This window comes from Myodes glareolus, chromosome 20 (genome assembly GCF_982192425.1).
Source record: "Myodes glareolus chromosome 20, mMyoGla1.1, whole genome shotgun sequence".
In the NCBI taxonomy this organism is placed as follows: domain Eukaryota; kingdom Metazoa; phylum Chordata; class Mammalia; order Rodentia; family Cricetidae; genus Myodes; species Myodes glareolus.
This window is the reverse complement of record NC_142045.1, coordinates 46438437-46462898: the sequence shown is the minus strand read 5'-3', so window position 1 is coordinate 46462898 and position 24462 is coordinate 46438437. Positions and strand designations below refer to the sequence as shown.

General features: G+C 43.0%; 3 protein-coding genes across 3 annotated transcripts in view; 1 reads left to right on the top strand and 2 right to left on the bottom strand.

Moving 5' to 3' along the window:
• Positions 1–4087: 4087 nt before the first annotated feature.
• On the top strand, positions 4088–13781 carry Exosc9 (exosome component 9). The gene is made up of 12 exons (XM_048424519.3): positions 4088–4247; positions 4534–4628; positions 5574–5693; positions 5805–5907; positions 6445–6582; positions 7644–7726; positions 8671–8803; positions 9894–9982; positions 10898–11044; positions 11727–11911; positions 13423–13501; positions 13626–13781. Exons 1-12 carry the CDS (start codon positions 4182–4184, stop codon positions 13705–13707), a joined length of 1320 nt encoding a protein of 439 aa, XP_048280476.3. The 5' UTR covers positions 4088–4181; the 3' UTR covers positions 13708–13781.
• On the bottom strand, positions 13038–20497 carry Ccna2 (cyclin A2). Its single transcript, XM_048424520.3, has 8 exons — positions 20200–20497; positions 19293–19536; positions 17200–17312; positions 16802–17025; positions 15841–16048; positions 15089–15202; positions 14733–14866; positions 13038–14477 (listed from the first exon to the last, which is right to left on the bottom strand). Exons 1-8 carry the CDS (start codon positions 20383–20385, stop codon positions 14429–14431), a joined length of 1272 nt encoding a protein of 423 aa, XP_048280477.1. The 5' UTR covers positions 20386–20497; the 3' UTR covers positions 13038–14428.
• A 1429-nt stretch (positions 20498–21926) lies between these two features.
• The window catches only part of Bbs7 (Bardet-Biedl syndrome 7), a 37933-nt gene continuing 35397 nt past the window's right edge, over positions 21927–24462 (bottom strand). The window contains exons 19-20 of the mRNA XM_048424711.3: positions 23104–23249; positions 21927–22320 (exon numbers count right to left, since the gene is read on the bottom strand). Of these exons, the coding sequence (XP_048280668.2) occupies positions 23116–23249 (134 nt within the window). The 3' untranslated portion in view covers positions 21927–22320; positions 23104–23115. The remainder of the gene's footprint in view (positions 22321–23103; positions 23250–24462) is intronic.

The following is a 24462-nucleotide window of genomic DNA, read 5'->3' as shown; positions in this document are numbered from 1 at the left end:
AAATGACTCCCAAAGGCAGAGCCACTATTAGGAGGTTTGGCCTTGTTCAAGTAGGTGAGGCCTTGTTGGAGGAAGTGTGTCACTGTGGGGTTGGGCTTTGAGACCTCCTATGCTCAAGCTCCACCCTGTCAGACAGACCACTTCCTGTTGCCTTCAGGATCAAGATGTAGCTCCGTCTCTGTCAGCTCCTTCTCCAGCACCATGTCTGCCTGCATACCACCATATCTCACCATGACGACAATGAACTAAACCATGAAACTGTGAGCCACCCAGTTAAAAGTTTTCTTTTAGAAGAGTTGCTGTGGTCACGGTGTCTCTTCACAGCAATAGAAACCTACTTAAGACACCAAGAATGTATGAAACTGTTCTACAAACATGAAAAAGAGCACCAATGGCCTGTCCTGTAGTCTACTGCCTATCTTGAAAGCTGATGAACTAACTGTGTGGACACAATTCCTGTCCGGCGGCCATATAGGTCCATTTTACTGTGGTCTCTGCACATGTCAGGCTTTCTGTGTGAAACACCTTTACACATCACCGCTTTCTAGAATTCTAAAGTCCTATGCTTAGCCAGCACCGATCAATGTGTAAAATTATCCAAGTGCTTAGGATTCTATTGCTGATTGCAAATGGACCCTAAATTCTCTGAACTGAGGGATCGTTCTACTCCTATTCTGGCACAGATTTTTTTCTTTCCTTTCTTTTTCTTTTTTAGGACAGGGTCTCACAGTGTTCACTGACCTGAGATTCTCTACATAGACTAGGCTGGTTTTGAACTCATGAAGATCCACTAGCCTCTGCCTTCCCAGTACTGGGATTAATGCCTTGTGCCACCATACCCTACTGTAATCATTCTTAAGACACAGTAAAACCTCAAATATTTAGTAAGCACATACATTGCAGAAGTTTTATAAAAGGAGACTTGTAGTAAGGAGCTGCGGGCAGGCCTGCTTTTTGTCCCGCCCGGCTCCCGCACAGCTAGCTTAGCCCCGGAAATAACAACACACAAATTGTATTCATTTAAGCACTGCCTGGCCCATTATCTCTAGAGAGTTAGTTACTGGCTAACTCTCACATCTTGATTAACCCATTTCTAATGATCTGTGTAGCATCACGAGGTGGTGGCTTACCGGGAAGTATTCAGCATGTCTGACCTGGTGGCTGGTTCCATGGCATCTGCCTCACAGCCCTCTTCCCAGCATTCTGTTCTGTTTACACTGCCTATCTAATTTTCTTTCCTATCAAAGGGCCAAGGCAGTCTCTTTATTAACCAATGAAAATAACACAATAGACAGATAACCCTCCTCCATCAGAGACTAAAATGTGTCACTGACAGAAAAAAAGTAGGAAAAGAAGCCTACTGGGACCAATGGAATCACAGTTCACTATTCTTCTTCCGCCTTTCTTCCTCCCCCACTTGGTTTTTTGAGATATGGTCTCTCTGTGTATCTCTGGCTATCCTGGAACTCACTCTGTAGACCAGGCTGGCCCCGAACTCAGAAATCCACCTGCCTCTGCCTCCTCAGTGCTGGGATTAGAGGCGTGAGCCAGCTTGCAACGTCTAAAGCGAAAGAAACAGTAACATGCAAGCTTTTTCCTGGCATCTCCTCTCCACCAGGCACTGTTCTAAGCTTTCCACATGCACTGACTCATCTTTATTCCTTACAGGTTGCAGCCAATTACAAGCATATATTCTAAGTAACTTGCCCAGAATCACAGAAACAGTCAAGGGCAGAAGCTGACTTCAGCCCAGACAATTTAGAGTTCCTGTGTTTAACAACTTCATGCTACCACTCCCTAAAAGCCAAGCATTAAGCCTTACAGCATCACTAAAGTGTCTGTGAGGTGGAAGAGATGCTTCTCCCTGGGGCACAGATGGGTGCACATTTCAGAACTCTGAAAGTTACTATTTGTGCTATTAGTGTCCTTCCAGTAAGTGTTCCTTCTGATGTTAATTCTTTAGTAAATAAGTAAAGACAGTGGGGCTGGACAATATGACTCCCTATTCAGCCGCTGTCCCAACAAAAGAACTGTCAGTCAGTCAGCTGTATCTCTACAAGCAGCACCAGCCAGCCTTCTTGAATATTCCATTGACACTCTGAGAACATTACACGCTGATTACAGCTGGTTCCCAGTCTCCTGGACTCAGCTATTGGTGGAACAGTCTGGACCAGATTTTCTGTATTACCATCGTCGGTGAACTCTGTATTAGGGCATCTTAAACTTTTCCCACTCTTACTCCCTTGTGAGCCAAGGTTTTACAGAACGCCAAGTATGTAGATATGAACACTACGCATACAAATAAAGCATATAAAAATTATAAGGAAACTTATTTTAAATGATAAGGATGAAATGTTATTGTGCATACTAATGACATAGAGGTACTTGTGTGTATGTGCACATCTCTGTATGTTTATGCATGTGTGCTGTGCATGGTATCCTCGGAGGCCAGAAGAGTGGTTAGGGCCTCCATCCAGTGCAGTATCCCATGTAGGTGCTAGGTTTGGTAACCCAGATCCTACGAAAGACCGAGTGCTTTTAACTCTAGGCCATTTTCCAGCCCCTAAACCAAACATTTTAATACGATATAATTCAAAGTTATATCAATTCAGTATATGTCGAGGGATAGTGGTAGAAAAACATTAAACTCTTTGTTTTCCATGATTAAGCCATTATGTTTATGAGGGGAAAAAAGTCCAGAAAAACAGTAAACGATTCAGGCTCAGGATCACTTAGTGAGCTGCCTGGAAGACACTATTCTGTGCTGTCTTCTCTAGTTTTGGAGCATCTGACCCAATAAAAGTTTTCTCTCAAGTGATCTTTTGTCTTTCTGTTCTGTGAACTGAGGGGCCAACATGAAAAGCAGCTGGGAAGGCAGAGCGGTGGCGATGGCAGACACAGCTGCGCTGTCTGGCCGCCAAGCTGAGACAATGGCAAGGCAGCTGGCAGCTGACCGGCTGAAAAGGCAGCAGCTGAGCCGCTCAAAGGCAGCCTGGACTGTTAGGAAGGACGACCAGAGAGAACAGAGAGCCAACCAGAAACTGCAGACCTCAGAACTGGAAAGCGTAGAAGCTGTCAAGTCTCTGGGGGCCAAGATCTCAGATCTGGGCCAAGAGCTGTAGCACTGGTTGCTGTAAAGTGCCGGGGAATCCCAGTAACAAGGTCAGCCTGGAAGCCAGGAGCCAGCCAAGAGCTGGGGAAAGCCCTGCTTCCCAGGCCTATGCAAGACTTGCTAGGGTTTGTAGGGATAGGTGGATCTGTTAGTTCCAGGCCAACCGGAAATATACAGTGAGGCTGCACACACACACACACACACACACGGTAATATACAGTGAGGCTGTATACACACACACACACACACACACACACACACACACACAACAAGGGACCTGGGCACTAGAAGGCCACCTACGGCAGCCTCTCTGTTGCACAAGCGGCCAAATACCATCTCTTGATGTGGGTAGACCAGGACACCGACAGCAGAAGGAGAACACATTTGCATCGGTAGAAATAAGCCTGCGTAAACAAGGTTGCAGTGTACGGGGGCTGAGAGTCACGCTTCGCTTCCTTTCCTGTCCTCAGGTCTGAAGTGAACCGCGCCTTCAGCCTGCTACATCCTCCAGCCCATAGCCTCGCTGGCCCTCACCGTCCGTCCAAGCCCTTCCACTGATCCGCCCGCCCGCACCACCCTTCAGAAGTTAGCGGCCTCTGCAGACTGTCTCTGCTGCGAAGTGCCGAGAAATCCCAAGACCTAGGTCAGTCTGAAAGTTGGTCGGAGGCCAGAGCCAAGAGTTGGGGAAATCCCTGTTTTCTACCCCTCCACCCGCGACCTCGCAAGCAAGAGTTGTAGGGATAGGTGGATTTCTGTTAAGTTCCAGGACAGTCAGGGGTACGCAGTGAGATTCTGTCTAAAAACAAAACAAAACAAACAAACAAAAAAAAAGGGAACAGGACTGTGCAGGCATTCACCTCCTCCGTGAAGCCACGCGGAGCCAGGCCAGAACTTCTGGAAAAAAGTTGCACAGCCCCTCCCGGCTTCCGCGGTCCCCGCTCTCTAGCCCCGCCCACACCGCGCTCCGAGCATGCGCGTCGGCGCCTGGATGACGTCGATTTCCCACGCCGGGAAGAAAGTGGTGTGTGGCGTTTGTTAGTGGTCTCTTTCCTCTGCGTGGCCCGGCACTATGAAGGAAACGCCGCTCTCCAACTGCGAGCGCCGCTTCCTGCTCCGCGCCATTGAGGAGAAGAAGGTGCGAGGCCTCGGTGGCTTTGGGTGTAGACTCTGGTTGCCCGCGGGGTGGATTCCGGTGGCCCGTGAATTCGTTGTTAATTTGGCCTATGGTGTGGTCGTGGTGTGGACTCGGGTGGTTCCCTGCGTGAACTCTGCCCATTACCCCAGCCTCAGGCCAGTATTTTATTCTGCTCAGTTCCTTTGAGCCTCAAGCCACCAGCCCTTGTCAGTGCCAGGGCCCAGGACCAGGCAGACACAGTCGCTGCTCATAAGTATGTTAAAAGATGTGTGATGTTTGCTTACAGCGGCTGGACGGCAGACAAACCTATGATTACAGGAACATCCGGATCACATTCGGAACAGATTATGGATGCTGTATTGTAGAACTTGGGAAAACAAGGTACCACGAATCAATTAGATAATAGCACAGCGGGTGTGAAAATTACATACTGACTTAGTCGGTTTTTTTTACCGAGCAGCTCAAAAATACAAACAGTGCTTTCTTTTATCTGATGAGAAATACGTTTATTTAATGCAAGCCTTTTTAGTTTTCTGATCACACTTTAACTTTTAACCACGGGTACTTTCCGCTGTATGGATATCATAGTTCCTCATGACCTTTATTAATCATGTTGGTAGTTGACACCGATCACGCAGAATTTGTTTCCTGCATGTCTCTCATAGTCTAAAGTGAGGACTGTAGAACTTGTCATCAATGAGTCTCAGTTTCTCTTATTGTTGAATGATTAAGAGATTAAAGATTTTATCCTTTTAGGCATAGCATTTCTTTTATTCCTGCATGGAATCTTACATTTAAACATCTTATTACTATTGTGTATGTTCACGACTTGTGTGTGTGGAGGCAGCTTTGCACGACTGTGTGTGTATGTGTGGAGGCAGCTTTGTACAACTGTGTGTGTATGTGTGGAGGCAGCCTTGCACGACTGTGTGTGTGTGGAGGCAGCGTTGCACGACTTGTGTGTGTGGAGGCAGCGTTGCACGACTGTGTGTGGAGGCAGCTTTGCACGACTGTGTGTGTGGAGGCAGTGTTGCACGACTGTGTGTGGAGGCAGCATTGCACGACTGTGTGTGTGTGGAGGCAGTGTTGCACGACTGTGTGTGGAGGCAGCATTGCACGACTGTGTGTGTGTGGAGGCAGCATTGCACGACTGTGTGTGTGTGGAGGCAGCTTTGCTGACCCAGTCCACTATATGCTGTAATTTCTGCCTCCTGTCATGTTGTGTGGTTATTTAGGATCGTTTTTTTGTCTATTATACATTTCATTTTTTTTTTAATTGAAAGGGCAGTATGTTGAGCTGACCACTTTGTACCTTTATTTTTACAGAGTTCTTGGACAGGTTTCCTGTGAACTTGTTTCTCCAAAACTCAATAGGGCAACAGAAGGTATTCTGTTTTTTAACCTTGAACTTTCTCAGATGGCTGCTCCAGCTTTTGAACCTGGCAGGTAGCTTGCTTTTTCTTAAGCTCCTTTAGCCATAGAAGAATTTGACAGCAGTAAACTGTTGTTTTAATGCTCAGAATTATAATTCATGACAGTTCATTCTTGTTTCCACAGGCAATCAGATCTCTTGGTGAAGCTGAATCGACTCTTGGAAAGGTGTCTAAGAAATTCAAAGTGTATAGACACTGAATCTCTCTGTGTTGTCGCTGGTGAAAAGGTGGGAAATATGTCCCAGATTTTTAACAGTGGCTACTGTTGATTCAGTCATAAAACCTTAGGAAGACTGGAGAGGTGGCTCATTGCTTAAGAGCACTGGTTGCTCTCTCAGAGGCTCTGGCTTCAGTTCCCAGCACTTACATGTCAGCTCACAACCACCTGTAACACTGGTTCCAGAGAGCTAACACTTAGGGTCTTTGGGGGCACCAGGCATGAGTGTGACACATACATACATGCAAGCAAATTTGCATACATGTAAAATAAAAATGAACATTTTTTTAAAAACCATAATTAGGTTTTAAATGTTGGGGTGGTTCTATTTATTTAGGTATTATCATGTTCTCAAATGACTCACATAGAAAAGCTCACTATTAGTATTTCAAGTGTTTGTTTTTTGTTAAAATTAACTGAATTTTACTGGATAAAGTGAAGGATTAACTACATGCTTTAATCTAAAAAGTGTGTACAGTGTTAAGTTTTCCAGTGACCACTGGTCATGCTCAGTTAGGATTTATTTTTATCTTAAATCCGCTTTCAGGTTTGGCAGATCCGTGTAGACCTCCATTTATTAAATCATGATGGAAATATTATTGATGCTGCCAGCATCGCTGCGATCGTAGCCTTGTGTCACTTCCGCAGACCCGATGTCTCTGTCCAAGGAGAGGAAGTAACGCTGGTAAGCTTCCAGCGCTCAACTGCAGTTCTTCTGAACGAGCGGGTGTCCTGATGTGCAGACAGGAAGTTAGTAGTGGAGGCGTGCGTCACATGGTATTCAGATCTACTCTAGTATTTGTTCACAAGGAAAAACTGCAGATGTTCAAAATTGTCCTAAAAATGTCCAGTTCTCTTACAGAAATGTGCCAGTAATACCATAACCCAGCTCGGTTTTCTGAAGTAGAACTGCGACCCTTTCTTTGAATTAACTATTAGAGGATATGATTGGTTTCTTTCTGGGGTCAGCATCTCATGCTTACCCTCAAGAGGCTGACAGTACCTGAAAAGGACTGTGAGTCACCAGATTTATGTGTTTTTTTTCAAGCCTTTTGTTCATTAAGCCAAGTAGATCAGAAATGTCTGGAGGACTTAACTGACAATGTGCTGCTAGGCTCTGCTTATAGAGCACGCTAGAGATAGGACCTAAGAACTTAGCCCTCTAACTGGAGTGCTCAGATGGTCCAAGGAGCACTGTGGGAACCAGTGGTCTGTGCTGTCCTCTATTGCCAGGTGGGCCAATTTTGACTGATGTGTGCGTGCGTGCGTGTGTGTACACGTATATATTACATGCTAGAATAATGAAAGTGTACTCTGAGCTCTGAGTTGCAAAGGAAACCATCAGATGCTCAAGTTTTCATAATGGTGTTTTGAGGCACTTTGCCAGAGCGGATTCTAAAGATTTGGAGGCAAGAACAGCGCTCCTACAGCAGAAGGAACACGTAAGGAAATAGCAAGAGAGCGAATGTGGTTAGTTTTACATGGAGGTAGATCCTTTATTCTGAGAAGTTCAAGGGTCCCTGTGTAACACTGGACAGACACTTTACTAAAAAGGCAAGCTGGGGTAGAAGATTAGACATAAGATTGATGTTTTATCATCCTAAAATAGAAGCACAACTGTCAAAGTCATATAAGTAATTATAAAAGACATTATTTAGCTACTCACAATTAAGAATTTCATTTCTTAGAGTTTGATCTCAAAGTGACTTTGCTGACCTAAGAATTTGGCCTTTTCTCCTGAAACAGTACAGCCCTGAAGAGCGCGACCCTGTACCGCTGAGCATCCACCATGTGCCCGTCTGTGTCAGCTTTGCTTTCTTCCAGCAAGGGTAGGTGTCGTCTTGGCACGGGCTGAGAGTCTAAGTATGCCTAGGAGTTGGATCCTGCCTATTGAGAAGGGTCTCCTCTCTCCACTGTTCTGAGCTGTCTATATAGCTTAGTTGACCTTGCGCTTCTGATCTGCAGCCTCCACTCCCATGTGCTGGGATTACAGGTCTGTACTGCCATGCCTGGTTTATCTGGTGCTGGGGATTGAACTCAGAGCTTTGTGCATGCTGTGTAACACTCTTCCAGCTGAGCTAGGACCTTTCTTCCTTTCTGACAGACCAGATATACTGGCCTTGAGAGCACCTGCTGGTTTCTTCCTGTCTTTGTAAGGGGAAGTCACAAACTCAGCTGTTAAAATGCACTTCCCATAGCTTTTCTGCTCATAACAGCCTTACAGAATAAGAATTTAATGCGACACAGTCACATTTGTCCTTCTTTGAACTAGGCAAATGCCTTGAGAATTATATGCGAGCTCTCATCTGAGAAAGTGGGAGAGTTGCTGTGGATTAATGACCATAGGTCCTGTGAGACATCATAGAGCAGGTAGTTCTAGGAGCACATTTGCTTGAGCTGCAAACCAAAACACTCGTTTCCTTCAGCTGTCTAGCCTTTTCTTCCCAAGTCCTTGTTAACCTCTCACGGTCTAAAATGGGAAGCTTACATAGTCACATGTGCTTCTAAGTAAAGCTGGATCCACTTGTGTGTGGTCTAACTATTAATGAGCCAGAAGTCATTTTATCAAAGAGATGCTATAAGTATTGGGTTTAAATTTCAGTCTGAACTTAGTGTCGTCTCATTGTAATGGCCAGAGAAACATACACTCCACAAAACTGAAACTATTGACTTAAAAGTGCCTTCAGCGTTGACCTTGGCTAACTTGAAAAACCTGTTCTGGAAACAGCACTCAGCTTCAGATGTGCTCAGTACTATTTAACATTTGTTTCAGAACATATTTATTAGTGGACCCCAATGAGCGAGAAGAACGAGTAATGGATGGCTTGCTGGTGATTGCCATGAATAAGCATCGAGAAATTTGTACTATTCAGTCTAGTGGCGGGATAATGCTGCTCAAAGACCAGGTCAGTGCTTTGACCAGTTTCCCTGTAAGAGGGCTCTTTTCAGAAGCTTTATTGTTACTTCATCATTTGTTTCAAAATTATCTTCCTTTTTTCCTTTTTCTTCTCTGATTTTCAAGACAGGGAAGACAGGTTCTCCTGTATGTTAGCTCTCCTGGAACTAACTCTTAAAAGACCAGGCTGGCCTTGAGCTCATAGAGACCTACCTGCCTCTGCCTCCTGAGTGCTGGAATTAAAGGTGTGTGGCCACAGGGTACCTCAGATGAGTAAGTCTAGTTATGTTAGAATTTGGCTTCAGGTCAAGCATTATGTTCTAACAAGTGGCCATGAGTTATGCTTTCTTTCCTTGCCCCTCCCTATATTTGTCCTTTGAGGATCTAACTGGAGGAATACCTTAGTTCCTTCAGTGAAGAAAGACAAATTTGCTACTTTTTAAAGCATTAAATGTATACATTAAGAGAAAACTGAGTTTTAGTTTTAGAATGTGATACAGGCAGCAGTGATACTCACACCTGGCCGCACACCAGATTCACACAGAGGCTGTAGATAATAGAGTGCCCAGTAGCAGTGTGCGGGGGCTGTTCTCATTCACATTGTAACTGATCTTTATAACCTTTGGGCAAATGACTTATGACTGGGTCTCCGTGTTTTCCTCTGTACACAGGGGATGATTCTACTGCTTGTGCGGTAGACGGGACTGAAGGGTAAATGTGTAGGCAGATGACAGGCATCTGAGGTACGGCGTGCTCAGTGATGCTACTTTGCATTTTGTCGCCAGCACCATTGGTACTAGGATTGCAACCACTATAATGTTTCTGTGGATGACTGACACAGAAAGAAAGCCTGTGTTCCCGAGCCTTTGACTGGTGATCTTTGTGTATCTTCTCAAGTCTGTTCCCTTAATGCTCCAGACCTTCAAAAGTTAAGGGATTTTCATATTTTTGTCTTAACTGTATTTATTGTGCCTTAATCTCACACTTGGAAAAGAAATTCTTAAATTATAAAGGTAAAGAATTCATGTCATGGTTTTGGTTTCATTAGAAAAAGCCGTTTAGTTTGTTTTCTTTGACTAACACCTCAAATTTACAAATAGGTTTTGAGATGCAGTAAAATAGCTGGTGTGAAAGTAGCGGAAATTACAGAGCTGATACAGAAAGCTTTGGAAAACGACCAGAAAGTTAGGTAAGAACTATGTGCTTTTTAAATCCCTGTTTCTAAGGGCTTTTATCACACAAGGGCAGTCTTATGATTTCATACGTGGTCTTTTCTTAGTTATTCTCAGTTGTTTATACTAGTACTTTGTTGAGATTTTATTCTAAAAAGTTAGAGAAGTGTTTTCTTTAAATGAACATTTTCTTAGTCAAAAAGAATCTAATAACTCAAATGAATAGAACAAACAGGCTGGTTTATAGCTCTGCTTGTTACCTTAAGCAACAAGTACCCAGCACTTCAGTGTACTGTCTTGTCCTATGGAGGCTGATGCCTTCTGTCTGTCCAGCTGACTGGAGGCTTAGAGAATACACTTCAGGTACCTCGCAGATAGGCAGCAGAGGTTCACATCTGTCTTGATAACTATGGGAGTGTTCTAGTTTGTTTCTCATTGCTGATGTAAAACACTGACCAAAAGCAGTTTAGGAAAGGATTTATTTGGCTTATACTTTCAGATCAGTTCACCAGTGAGGAGCCTGAAGGCAGGCCTCCTTGCTAGCTCATGTAGCATTTCCTCTGCTGAGGGAATTCCATCAGAGCTGAGGGGTACAGCAGAGACCAGAGGCATGCTGATTGCTGGCTCACAGGCTCATGCTTAGCTCCATTTCTTACACAGCACAGGATCACCTGCCCCAGGAATGGTGCCCCTCATAGTGGGGTGAGCCCTCTTATCAGTTAACAATCAACATACTCCTCCGTAGATATGGCAGTCTGGTTTGGTGAGGCCTCCCTTCTCCAGTGACTTTAGGCTCTGTCAAGTTTACAGTTGAAGCTAACAAGGACAAGTGGTGAAGTTAAGTAAGTCTATTTCTCACCTACCAAAGCCCAAGTAGTAAGTTTTTTTCTCTCTTATTGTCATCTCCAAAACCACTACCCAAACCCCTACAGGAAAGAAGGGGGGAAGTTTGGCTTTGCAGAGTCTATAGCCAATCAAAGGATCACAGCATTTAAAATGGAGAAGGCCTCTGTTGATACCTCCAACATAGAAGAGAAAGCAGAAGAAATTATTGCTGAAGCTGAACCTCCTCCAGAAGTGTATCTTTATTATGTGGTTTATACGATAACGAGATGCTTAACCTTTTTTTTGTTGTTTTGTTTTTATCAAGGCTATAATGTGCATATTGAAATTTGGTTTGGGGGAAATCATACTTAAGAGATAAATATGCCATGTTAAGTTGATAATATGACATCTAGCTTTTCTCAGTTATCTCTAAAAAAGTTTTCTATTTTAAAGATTTATTTATTTATTTAATATGTGTCCATCATTCCTTTCATATGTGCCCGCATGCCAGAAGGGGGCACCAGGTCTACATTATAGGTGGCTGTGAGCCACCATGTGGTTGCTGGGAATTGAACTCAGGGACTCTTGAAGAGCAGTCAGTGCTCTTAACCACTAAGCCATCTCTCCAGCCCCAGTTTTCTATTTTAAAAACCAAATTAAAGCTGGGGGATGTAGCTCACTGGTACTGCAGCTCTCTAGCTATGTAAGGCGTTGGATTCTATTCTAGTACTGTAAGAAAACACAAGCCAAATTACAGCATTCATTTCCCTTTGAGAAACTACTTCAATACTGACAACAGGACCAAGTTCGCTACATAATCTTGAAATCATTTATTGCCAAATTACTATCAAGTTGATTATTGGTGATGGAACACATGAAGCAGTCTTACAAGAAAATAGCAGTGTTTTGGATATTCAGTTTTCTTAACTTGTTAAGTGTTTCCAAACCTGTACTGTGGACTCCTGGTACCGCTCAGATAGGAGAAGGAATAGAAAACTCTTGGGGTGACCTTGAAGATTCTGAGAAGGAAGAGGAGGAGGAGGAGGGTGGCACTGATGAAGCTGTCATTCTTGATGATACAAAGATGGACACTGGAGGAATTTCTGATATTGGAAGCCAAGGTAGGTGATTCTTTTGGCTTTTACTGTGTATGAGAGACAGCTACAGATATAAATCTACATATGTAAAGAGGTATCTGTATGGAGTATAGGTCATACATAGGACTAGTTCCTGTCTTGGAAAGCAAAGTACTTTGGGATTTAGTGGTATGCTTTGGCATGTAAATGAGTGATACTCTTAAACAATTAAAAAAATTTTTAAACAACTTAATTGTTTAAAAAAAATTTAAACAAATTTTAAATAATTTGTTTAAAACAATTGTTTAAAAAATTTAAACAATTAAAAAAATTACATCTGGCCAAGTGTGATAATATGTACCTTTAATCTCAGCACTGGGAAGACAGGTAGGAGGCTCTGTTCTACAAAGGAAGTTTCAGAACAGCAAGAACTAGAGAGCCTATCAAACAAAAGCCTACCCATGGGCATTTGAAGGTTTTCCCTAAAGATCTCATCCCTGCAAGCTGCCTTGTGTAGTTTGACTCAAATAAAAAGCTCATGATGTGGGCCAGAGAGGTGGTAAAGACACTTATTGCTCAATCAGGATGACCAGTTTGGATCCCAGTGCCCATACTGGGTGGTTCACAACCTTGTATTCCAGCTCCAAGGGAGCCAACACCCTTGTCCGGTCTGGAGTAGTTTCACAGATGCACACAAACCTTTAAAACAAGCTATGACACAGGACTGTTTAGTAGAATCTTCTGTGGTAAGAAGCATTAATTAAGAAGAGTTAATTGACATTAGTAGCAGTGACTAACATTTTGGGGTAGAAGCCCCTGGCAAGGTTTAACATTTTTACGTTTAGTGTGTGTGCCTGGGTATGCCTGTGAACTACCTATCTTCATAGAAGAAAATTATTGCTGATAGCTTGTTGATTTTTGACAGGGAACCAGTGTTGGTTTAATTAGGTAAATGGGTGCTTTAATGTGATCTATTAAATGCTGTATAGAATCCTTTGTATCCAGTTGGATTAACCATCACTAAACTAATACTGTATGACTGTCTATTTGTCTAGGATTTAGTAAGGTTCATAGACAGCTAAAATAACCAGGATAATGGTGAAGGTAGAGCTTTTCCAAAGCATGTGAACACAGAATGCTGAGAAAGAATACACAGCCAGCCAAACGGACAAAGGATTAATTTGTATGCTTTATTTACACACACATATATAAAATTAATATTCAAGAGAAAAATGGGCAAACAAAACAGCTTTCTACATTTTTCATGGTTAGCCCTGGTAGTAATATACTAGACCATCCTGGCCTACATAAGTCCTTTTTAAAAAAAGAAAAAGAAAAATACTTACAGAAAACATAAATTTTTACAATTTATGGGGGGGTAAAGATCTGAAAAGAGTGATGTGCATATATATATATATATATATATATATATATATATATATATATATACCTCCAGGTAGCAGAGCTCAAGTGTGTGGGCACGGAAATGGGAGCCTTAGGACTTGTTGATGTAAACAGATAAGCAGTTACTTTTACTTTTTTGGTATTTTCTTAAGATGTCCCTATAGTGCTGTCAGATAGTGAAGAAGAGGAAATGATCATTTTGGAACCAGACAAGAATCCAAAGAAAATAAGGTAAGAGATGTTTCTTTCAAATGTCCATAAAAACAGGACCTAGTGTGTAACAGGATGCCTAAGCATTGTGATGCAGTGCCTGAGGCAGTGGGCACACAGTGAGCTGTCATTACTTTATTCACAGAGCACAGACCGCCAGTGTGAAGGAAAAGGCCCCGAGTAAAAGTCAAGTGAAAAGGAGGAAAAAGAAGAGAGCTGCTAATTAAAGCTAACCTGGTATTTTTGTAAATATATATATATATAAAATAATAAAAGGCTATTTATTCAGTGCTGTTTAACAGCCCTGGGTAGTTTTTTATTTGAAAACCCATTATAAAAACTGAACTTTTTGATAAATTTTGTCTTTCTAACATTATGCTTTGAATAAACTTTTCTGTTGCACAAAATCTTATTAAAGTTGATAAATAAAATAGTTCAGTAAACTACTGAAGCATACGTAGAACTGAATGGGTCTGGGGATCTCTACATACTTATTTTATAACCAAGTCAGCAATTTGGTTTAGTTGCTTAGAATAATCAATGTCAGAATTTGAAGATCCATCTCCCTGAAATATTTCAGTTTTAGAATGCCTTTTCCACCCCACTGAACAGTAACAAACCAAGTTAGCTTTTCTAAGTGACATCATCAGCCTTATTTTTTTTTATCTCAAATTAACTTTGACTTGCAAAGATTTCCAAATCAATTTATTCTTAATATCCTGACAGTTGGCAGCACCAAATGTTAACAAAACCAATTAAAATTAGCCAAATATGTAAGATAGATACATGTACAAAAGATATACAAATTAAAACCATTTAAAAAGCAATGGATACCATAATTGGTCTGTGGCTATACCATTTACATTCTGAAATGATTGTGAAATTAAAACCCAAGATAAAAACTGTCCATTGTGAACTCCCATTCTAAACAAAGGTAGTCTTTCATTCTTACACATTTAGTGTCTCTGGTGGGTTGAGAAGAGAAACACCATGATACCTGTTGAGTAGGGAAGAAAACAACAAATTCAGTAAACATTTATGTACCCCCAGACTGGAGAAATGCTATTTCTATTTGATTAGACTGATGATTATAGAATCATTTGATACTCAGAACACATTCCCTTACCCACCCTACCAGATGCCCAGGGGACAATACCAGGCATAGCAGCTCCCCACACACGATTACTGTCTTGCTGAGGCAGCTGTGGCAGACCACCAGTACCCTTTAATGAACAAAGAATCTGACTCTTACTTTGAATGCTTGTACTTTTCCCTTATTGATTGTTGGGCATGCTGTGGTGCTCTGAGGTAGGTCTGGTAAAGGTCCATGAGACAAGGCTTAAGACTTTCCAGGGTATATCCAGTCTTTTGTACCAATGATTCAGGCTACAAAGAAAAGACAACCATTGAGTTTTTTGTAACAGCACAGGGCACTGACCACTGCACCTTAATCTTGCACTAATCTTTAACATGTTCAAGCTCACTCATCTTTTGACTACTTCTGCTGCCAGCAGCAGGCGATCGACCCAGATTCTTAAGTAGAGCTTTCAAATTCAAGTTTACAGCTAAGCTTTCTGCCCAAACCAAACTAGCAAGTATAATACGTACCCAGCTTTGTCCTGTGACGGTATAGAGTGCTAAGTGAAAGGCAGCTCCAGCAATAAGTGATGGCAAGTATTTTAAGTATGGGTCAGCATCTATCAGACTTAATTCTCCCAAAAACTGGAATGAAAAACAAATAGCTCTAAAATCACAAGTTCTATCCTTGCATCCTGATCTGTTTATCCCGTCTTTGATGCTCACTGGTTCTGTATCAGCCCGGGGAGAATTTATTCCAATGTCTTGCTCCATCCTCAGATTACATTTCTGCCCCCTAATAACTTAAAACATCTACCAGGATGGTTGTCTTTAAACCACTAGTTAGTGTTTTTCTGACATGGTTACTTCTAAATATCCACTAGGAAAATTCTCTCCTGGACCTCTCAGTCCCTTCCCACGAACACCAAATATTTAAGTACCTTACATATAAAAGATACACCATTTTCGTACAATCTAGTGATATATGCCTAGGATATCACTAAATTACTTACAATAATAAATAAATAGCACATATATAGTTGCATTGTGTGTTTAGGGCTATACTTATCCAGTACATAGGCAGGCACCATTAATGCCTGTTGGCTGATTTCATAAGCACAGAACCCAAAGAGAGGGCCAACTATATTATCTTTCTTTTGCTAGCTATAGGTTTTTCTGTGTATTGGAACTGAAAATAGTTAATCTCTTAAGCAATGTTATTCAATGAATCCAGGGCTAATTATAACCTAAAAAAAAAAAAAAAAACTCATAAGTGAACTTACCATTGCCAAGCTTTCAACTTTGCAGTTTGCAGGCTGCTGGTGCAGAAAGTACTGGGTAAGAAACTGATTGACTGTTGGAGCAGCTAAGTCAAAAGCAAGGACTTTCAATACGAGGTGCTCCATTCTCAGAACCTGCTTCTTGGAATAGGTATCGTCTGTAATATACACAAACTCTGCTACTTCTGGGGGGTATATTTCTTCAAACTTTCTACAACAAAAGAAATTTTAAGTGAGTTTCTTTTTTTTTTTTTTTTCTTCAAAAGTAGGCTTTGACCTAATCTAAAATGCTTGGGCTCTACAGACTCAAAACTCACTTCCACCAACCGCATTCCCGCTAACAGTTGGCCATCTCTGGCTGAGATGATCGACAGCCAGTCAGCCAGTGAGGGGCTTCAGGCATGTCTCCTATGTGGTCAAAGGAAACGATTTGTAAGTTTTCCAAGATGGAAAACAAGACCAGAGTAGCTGAAGATTTAGATAACCTACAGTTTGAGGAAAATAATGTCTTTTAAATACCGTTTCTATGCCCAATGAAGGGGAAGCACTGCTCATCCTTCAGGGAGCAACTTTACTGTGGAAGATTTAACTTCTCAGCTCTGATCTAGCCTGCTACATGTGCCATTCAAGCCACATGAAACCCAGATCTAGAAAGTTTTATGTTCTAGGCTAGAAAACAAGTTTCACCCTCTACTCCCAGAAGCCCTCACTCCCTAAAGCTGTCAGTGTTGAAATGTTAAGAGTACAAAATCTGAATTTATTCCCTTCATTACAAAACAGTGAGAAAGCACCGACTGAGACTCAGGTTCAATTCTCAGCACCAGCAGTGGTGGCTCATAAAACTGTCTTGGGATCCAGTGCCGTCTTCTGGCCTCAGCAGGCACTGTACACATGTGCCACAAACCACCCAAGTATAAATGAGGAGGGGGCAGTGAAAATGACTGTGAACTCAATAACTACTTACGAAGCTAGCAGCATGGCAGCAGTGCCTACAAGCTGAAGCTTCCCTCTTAACACAGACATGGAAGAGAGGAACCGGTCAATGTAGTTCACGGCCAAATGCAGGGTCTCATTCTGTAATTTATATTCTTCTCCCACTTCAACTAGCCAGTCCACAAGGATGGCCCGCATACTGTTAGTGATGTCTGGCTGCTTCTTCATGTAACCCACTTTAGGTTTACATTTAACCTGAAGGAAAACTTGGTAGTGTTAAAGCTGTAGTCAGGTCACTTGACCACTCACAAAGAAGTTACTGATATACACTATAAACTGAAGTTTAGCATTAGAGTAACTCACTAGTAACTAAAGTTCAACATTATCCTCTCAACTTCATTCAGTTGTTTTTAATGAACAGAGCCTTACCTCCATTTCCCTAAGGTATGTGTGAATATCTTCATGGTAGTCAGGTACTTCGTTAACACTCACTGGCTTTTCGTCTTCTAAGACAATGGACATATCCATAGCATGTGGTGATTCTGCGCATGATATCGAAACCAAAGTATTTATTTCTCCCCTCTGGTAAAGCAACACAGAGTATTCTATTCTGGTCTTAGTATTTCTGTCTCTATAGCTTTAGGATGAACTTGATTCAAAAGAAAGTAAATAGGCTACTAAGAGGACTGAGAATTAACTTAAGTATCACAAAAGATGAGTAGATGATACAGTGGTTCTGTTAGGACAGAGCACGTAACGAAATTTAGAAATAATTATTATTATTATTATTTTGTCTTAATAAGAATTGCAGATCTCAGAGGCTGACATATTCAAACCACAATCAGGGAGTAACTAGAATCAGGTAAATGTTGTATTAACAAATGTTAGTAATCCGTAAAGGCCTTGGTGTTTGTGAAAATAGTCTTGGCCGGGCAGTGGTGGCGCACGCCTTTAATCTCAGCAATTGGGAGGCAGAGGCAGACAGATCTCTGTGAGTTCGAGACCAGCCTGGTCTACAAGAGCTAGTTCCAGGATAGGCTTCAAAGCTACAGAGAAACCTTGTCTTGAAAAACCAAAAAAAAAAAAAAAAAGTCTCATTCTGTAGCTTAGGCTGGTAATCTTACCTCAATGTCTTGTGTGCTAGAGACAGGCACGAACCCATTCAGTTGTACTTTTTACCATTTAAATTATCTTTTGAAGTAAAGAATTTCCATTTTTTTCCCCTTATAGCACCTTGAGTTAAGAAAAAACATCCAGGCAGTGGTGGTGCTTGCCTTTAATCCCAGTACTTGGGAGGGAGAGGCAGCTAGGTCTCTGAGTTCAAGGCCAGCCTGGTCTACAAGAGCTAGTTCCAAGACAGGCTCCAAAGCTAGAGAAACAAATCCCCCCCCAAAAAAAAACACACACACTACAAAATTTATGTAAAAATAAATTATTCCCATACCCTTCTTCCTCATCAGTAGAACTAAATAAACTAAAGGGGGCTGGGGAAGATAGGCGGCTTAGACAGTGTCTGGTTTACAGCATGAGGGTGTAGGCTGCACTCCCAGTACCACATAGAAGCTAGATGTGGCTTATCTGTAACCCTAAGACTAAGGAAGGAAAGAGGGTTGAACAGTCAAGTCCTTGGAGCTTGACGGCCAACCAATGTAGCTAAACCAGTGACCTCCAGTGAGACTTTTTACATCAAGAAATGAGAGAAAAATGATGACAGATACCCCAAAGTCAAGTACACCTCTGGTCTCCACAGGTCCCAGCACAAGCATACCCCTTCCCTGACACATAGCGTAAGGCGGAGAGTGCAACACCTTGACAGAGATATCACACCTCTGGTCTCCATACAGGGAGACCATAGCAACAGCAGCGCTGTCTGCAGCAGCTGCTCTGCCTTCCTTGTGCATCTGACGACTTACATCAGATGAGCAGATACCATGATGCTCAAAACTGAAATTTATTCTCCCAGCCAAACACGGATGAGGTCAGATTAAAATAAGCATTTAAGATCTAATTAAGATTGATACAGTTTGCAGCGCCCTCCCTGCTTGTTAAGGATGAGTCCTTTTGTAGGTCAGTAGGTCTGAGGATTAGCCATGAGATCTGAGAAACCCTTATATGCCGATTGCAGTAATCTTAGCCCACTGTGTTATGATCAGGTAAAACAGTCTTAGCTGGGCATGGTGGCGCACGTCTTTAACCCAGTCCTGAGGCAGAGGCAGGCGCTCTCTGTGAGTTTGAGGCTAGCCTGGTCTACAGAGCCAAGTTCCAGAACGGCTAGGGCTGTTATACAGAGAAACCCCATCTAGAAAAACAAAACAAAACGACATAGCCTTAACACTGAAAGTATCACTAACCCAACCAAGCAACGAATTTCTTAGTTTGATAAAGAACTTTAAGAAGTACCGTATGGTGTCACAGGCCTGTAATTTAGAAATTTGGGAGACTAAGGCAGGCTGGTGTGAATTCAAGACTTACCAGAGCTACAGATTGAGATTCTGTCTCAAAAATAAAGGGCAAAACCTTACCAAAACTACCATCCATTGGATAATCAAGAGGTACCAGTGGTTTTCTGGCTCCAGGTAAAGAGACAGCTGCATTAAAAGCCAGGGCATCTTCACACTGTGTTTCTTTCTGCTCAGCTGGCCTCTTCTGGGTCTCTTCTGGTTCATCCACATGAATAGTAAAGGCAGGCTGTTTGCTGTTTGTTTTCCATGAAGGACCAACAGCGACGTGTTCATCGTTTATGGAAAGGTCCTTAAGAGGTGCAACCTAAAAAGGAATTTTTGAATAGAATTTTGCCTTCTTGCCCTGGGGCTCTCGGCTTTTATTCCCAAATACTCCATTAGGAAAAATAAACTTCTTGAGGCAAAGCCCAGATAAATAACAGTTTGAGTAAAGCCAAGATAAAGGGTGGATAAATGTCAATCGTTCCTACAAAGGCTGATTGAATTACAAACTAATCAAGGCCCTAAGTTTAGGGGAAAGTACTGATTCACAACTTTAGCCCCAGGGTGGAGCGAAAATGCAAGTCTGGCTAAAATGGCGGAATTTACCAAGCAAAATATTGCTTGCTATCCTTCCCCGAAGTAGAGGTAATCTGTGAAGCAGATGGTGAGGGGGAAGGGATCTGGACCCTATGGCAATGTCTGTCTTTCAAAGTGGAGGGAAAGGCACACAGCTGGGCCAAGTCGACACGCGGGGGCATCGCTCGGTATGACCCCGGGCATTTTTACAAAAGACGCCGCCACTAGTGCTGAAGGGCAGCGTACACGGGTGGACAAGGCTGGCGAGGCTATTGGCACTGGAAACCCCGGGGCCGTGCAGACTGCAGCCCGACTCCCCCTAGAAGGCGCAGCGTGCTTTCAGCCGCTGTCGGCTGCTAAACCGAGGCCCGCTCCCGTCCGGCCCTCCCCGACCCTCACGCCCCTTTACCCGCCGAGTCTTGAATCTCTGCTGCGGCGCGTTTCCCCGCGCGTTCCCGGCCTTCAGCGCTATCTGCGCCCGCGGCTGCTGGGCTGGCGCCACCTTCTCGGGGTTGACATTCTCCTGGTCTTCCTGCTGCAGCGAGAGCAGGGCCGAGCCCGCCTCGCGAGCCGACGGTCTCGAGCTGCCTGGCATCGCGGCTCCGGTGGGGATCGGTCGGCCGCAGAGCGTGCACTGCGCCCGCCGCTCCCAGGCTCTGCGCGGGACCTTGGCGGCCGACGCGCGGAGCAGGCGCTGCGGGCGGGAGGAGCGCGGAGCCCAGTGGCCGCGAGCGAGCAGCGCGCCGGCCGCCGGCTGTTCGTGCAGTTCAAGCAGCGCGCGACTATTGAAATGGACCAATGAGGGCGCCCGGGGCCCGTGACATCACCAAGAGCGCCGGGAGCCGGGAGCGAAGGCCCGACGGGAAGCTAGCTGGGCGGGCGCCCGAGGACGCGCCTGCGCGAGGGAGGAAGGGCGGGGTGGGCGCCAGCCTCGGGCGGGTTCCAGCAGCTCCTGGCGTCTGTAACCCCGCGGCTCACAGGACGCCGGGCGGGCCAGACGAGCCCTCGGGCCTCCAAGTGACAGCGTGTCGCTCTCACTCACAAGGCACCTACCAGAACACTCACACAAACTCTCTGTCTCTCTCTTTCACCTAACACAACACACACATACAAACTGTCTCACCTAACAGAACACACAATGCAATCTCTCTCTCTCTCTCTCTCTCTCTCTCTCTCTCTCTCTCTCTCTCTCTCTCTCTCTCTCTCCTAACAGAACACACACATACAAACTCTCTCAATTTCTCTCTCTCTCTCTCTCTCTTTCACCTAACAGAACACACACATACAAACTCTCTCTCTCTCCCCTAGCAGAACACATACAATCTCTCTCTCTCTCTCTCTCTCTCTCTCTCTCTCTCTCTCTCTCTCTCTCTCTCTCTCTCTCTCTCTCATCTAACAGAACACACACATACAAACTCTCTCTCTCTCTCTCTCTCTCTCTCTCTCTCTCTCTTTCTCACCTAACAGAACACACACATACAAACTCTCTCTCTCTCTCAACAGAACACACACATACAGACTCTCTCTCTCACCTAACAGAACACACACATACAAACTCTCTCTCTCTTCCTTTCTCTCTCTCTCTCTCTTTGCATCACCTCTCCAGTATATTTTTTTGTTTGTTTGTTGTTTAATTTTGAGACAGGGTTTAATACTGCAGCCCGGATTGTCCTGCAATTCATAGACATCCGCCTGCCACTGTCTCAGAAGTTCTACACCCGGCATTATTCCAGTAAGCTTTTCCCCTCCCCTCTAATAAAGATGTGATCAATTTAAAATGCCAACTTGAGCTCTTGTTGATAACCATGAAACAAATTGGTGTATGTGAAGAAATTCAAACGTTCGTTAATTTTGTTTACCCTTGATTATGATATCCAACAAAGCACACTACAAAGTCCTGTGGACCCAAATAGATACTACATGTAGAAATAATGTACACGGTGGTGTGTACCTTTAATTCCAGAGCTCTGGATCTCTGACTTCAAGGCCGGCTAGGCCTACATAACTAGTTCCAAACCATCTATATAGTAAGACGTGGTCTCAAAAAGTGATCATATGAAAAACAGGGACCTGGGTGTACCAAGAAAGCCTTCAGAAAATATAAGAAAAAATGTGAGCTTATTAAGACCCAACATATATGCCTTAAATGTTTACATTTACTATTTAAGAATTGTACACAAAAGATAACAATGTAATTATCATTTTCTGAAAAAGGCATAACTATCCTTTGAAAGCAAAAGATAGCTGTTTTCCATTATCTTTATAATATATTTAAACTTTAATACAATATTCTCCTATAAATGTATAAAACGTCTATTGCTTGAAAGTCTCTCCCTCCCCCGGACATATAATCAAAAAGTAGTTTCGTGGATACCAGTGCGGGAAAATCTTAGCCGCCATCACTCTTCACTTGAACACTTTACAGCTCATCTGGTTACATCCAGGACGCCCACCCGGGATCCCTCCAGTCTGAGCGAGCTCTGCTTACTTCGCTGGCCAGTCTACAGCACTAAGTCAAGTATTTCACAACCTGCAGGAGGATCATGTCACCAAGAAAGAAAGAAATGGGGTGTGAATTCATTCCAAATCCTATTTCCACCTCATGACAGAGAAATGGGGTACCGTTATAAACTTGCCCAGCCTTATAAAATTCTAGCATGGCCCCTTACATCAGCTTCACTTAAGTGGTTGATGAGTTTACAGAATGGTCAGGAAGATCAAACAAGTAATGTGATATATAAAGGGAAAATACATTATAAAACATGAAGTTTGTACACTTATGTGTATTTTATAAAAATAACATTTTATTTTCCAATTCTCAATTTAGAAATTAAAATATCATTTGTCAAAAAGTCGTTAATAGCTCTTATAATCATTTTACTTATGTTTGTTTTTTCCCCAAGACAAGGTTTCTCTGCATAGCTCTGACAGTCCTAGATCTCACTTTGTAGACCTCGAACTTACAGAGATTCCCCTGGCTCTGCCTACCTCTGCTCGGATTAAAGGTGTTCGCCAGCCCCTACCCAGCTTGTTTAGATTTTTGAGACAGGGTCTTCTGCTCTATCCCAGGTTGACTTGGGCCGTCCTTGACTTCACAGTTAACCCTCTCTCCTCAGCCTTCTGAGTGCCAAGAATTCAGGCAGTAGCCACCACACCCAGTTCCACTTATGTTTTAGAAATAAAATTCTCTCCATTGTTAAACAATTTCAATAAGTAGGCGCATCACTTAATTATAATATCACAGATATTCCGTGTATCAAGAGTGGTTCCTCCTCACCACTTTTTGTTAAGCAGACTGTGCTGTAGGCCCTACCTTGTTCATCCTTCATGCGGCATCAAAGAAAGAAATCAGAGCATTCTGGTCGTAGCTGTCAAGAATCTCCAGTAGAACAGGTACTTTAGTTTTTACATTCGTGCCTTTGAACTTAAATTTATCTATGAAAAGATCAGTAATCATACCTAGAGAGAAAAACATTACTTCCTGTCAATGATGAGTTATTTAACAACGCAGTTAGTGCTTTATAATCACCGACATGTCATTATTCAGCATATATAAACCTTGAAAACGTTGGTCTTTATAAAAATAAGTGTGTATATGGGGAGGGTTTTAAGCAACATTCAAGACATAAATATTTAATAACCTTTCTAACAACTGGTTCTAACTGCTGGCGCAGACAACCGTGACGTCTGTCCCACCAGGAAGCATCAACTGGACTAAAACACTCTGCCTCTGGGCTTACTGGATTCATAGGTCAGGGACAAATTATTTCAGCTCTGAGTTTCCCAGATGTAAAGCAGGGACAATCCAGGTAGTGGTAGTGCACACCTTTAATTCTAGCACTCGGAGAGGCTGAGACAGGTGGCTCTCTGGGAGTTCAAGGCCAGCCTGGTCTACAGAACTATTTCCAGGATAGACTCCAAAGCTACAGAGAAAACTTGTCTCAAAAAAACCAATAAATAAATAAAATAAAATAAAACAAAACAGAGATAGTTCACGTTGTCAGTCATTTATACAAGACCCCGGAGACAAGTAGATTTTAGGAACAGAGACAGGAGAAAAAGAATACAACATGGGTGGTATTGGTAATGGGACTGAGCGGCAACAGCATCTGATAGCAACATGGCAATACTTTGGCAAAAAAATTTATAGGTGATTATGCATTTTGCACTAAATGGAATAAAAAAGATTAGAAACTGACTTCATGTCATAGTCAATCACAGTAAGGCACATTTTGCTGGTAAATGATTTACAAAAGCAAAACTCTTGATTTCCAAAGCTGCTTTCTGGATTTTGGAAGCACAGGGAAGAGCTGGTAGATCTACAACACCTTCACTTCAGGACACTGTAAAAGAGATCCTGTGCACGTCATACCGTGAGCATTAGAATACTCCTGCTGTTCCTGCGGGAGGAAGTCTGCAGCCAGCGGGCCAGTGTGGGCTGAGGAAGACAATGCCAGTGGCCCAGGGAGGGATGGTCCTGAAGGCTTAGCCACTCGCTAGCTATGTGATGGCAAACTTTCCTCTCACGTCTGGCTAAAGAATGCTGAAAATGAAGATAAAACCATCCACCTTGTAGAGCTGTTGCAACAGTTAAAAACCTCCTGGAAGACAGTGTGGTGTGCTGCATACAGTGGGTCTCCCAGGAGGACTGCAGACAAGCCCTTTGCTGAGG

Bases quoted from the DNA above. Each gene is read 5' to 3' on its own strand.
- Ccna2 (XM_048424520.3), bottom strand. From the start codon at position 20,385: ATGCCAGGCAGCTCGAGACCGTCGGCTCGCGAGGCGGGCTCGGCCCTG. The intron at 16,049-16,801 runs GTAAGTAGTTAT...CTTTTGTTGTAG, and splicing joins GCTGCCATGCTGCTAGCTTC to AAAGTTTGAAGAAATATACC. The intron at 14,478-14,732 runs GTAAGAGTCAGA...CCTACTCAACAG, and splicing joins GAAAAGTACAAGCATTCAAA to GTATCATGGTGTTTCTCTTC.
- Exosc9 (XM_048424519.3), top strand. From the start codon at position 4,182: ATGAAGGAAACGCCGCTCTCCAACTGCGAGCGCCGCTTCCTGCTCCGC. The intron at 8,804-9,893 runs GTCAGTGCTTTG...ATTTACAAATAG, and splicing joins TAATGCTGCTCAAAGACCAG to GTTTTGAGATGCAGTAAAAT. The intron at 9,983-10,897 runs GTAAGAACTATG...AAACCCCTACAG, and splicing joins GAAAACGACCAGAAAGTTAG to GAAAGAAGGGGGGAAGTTTG.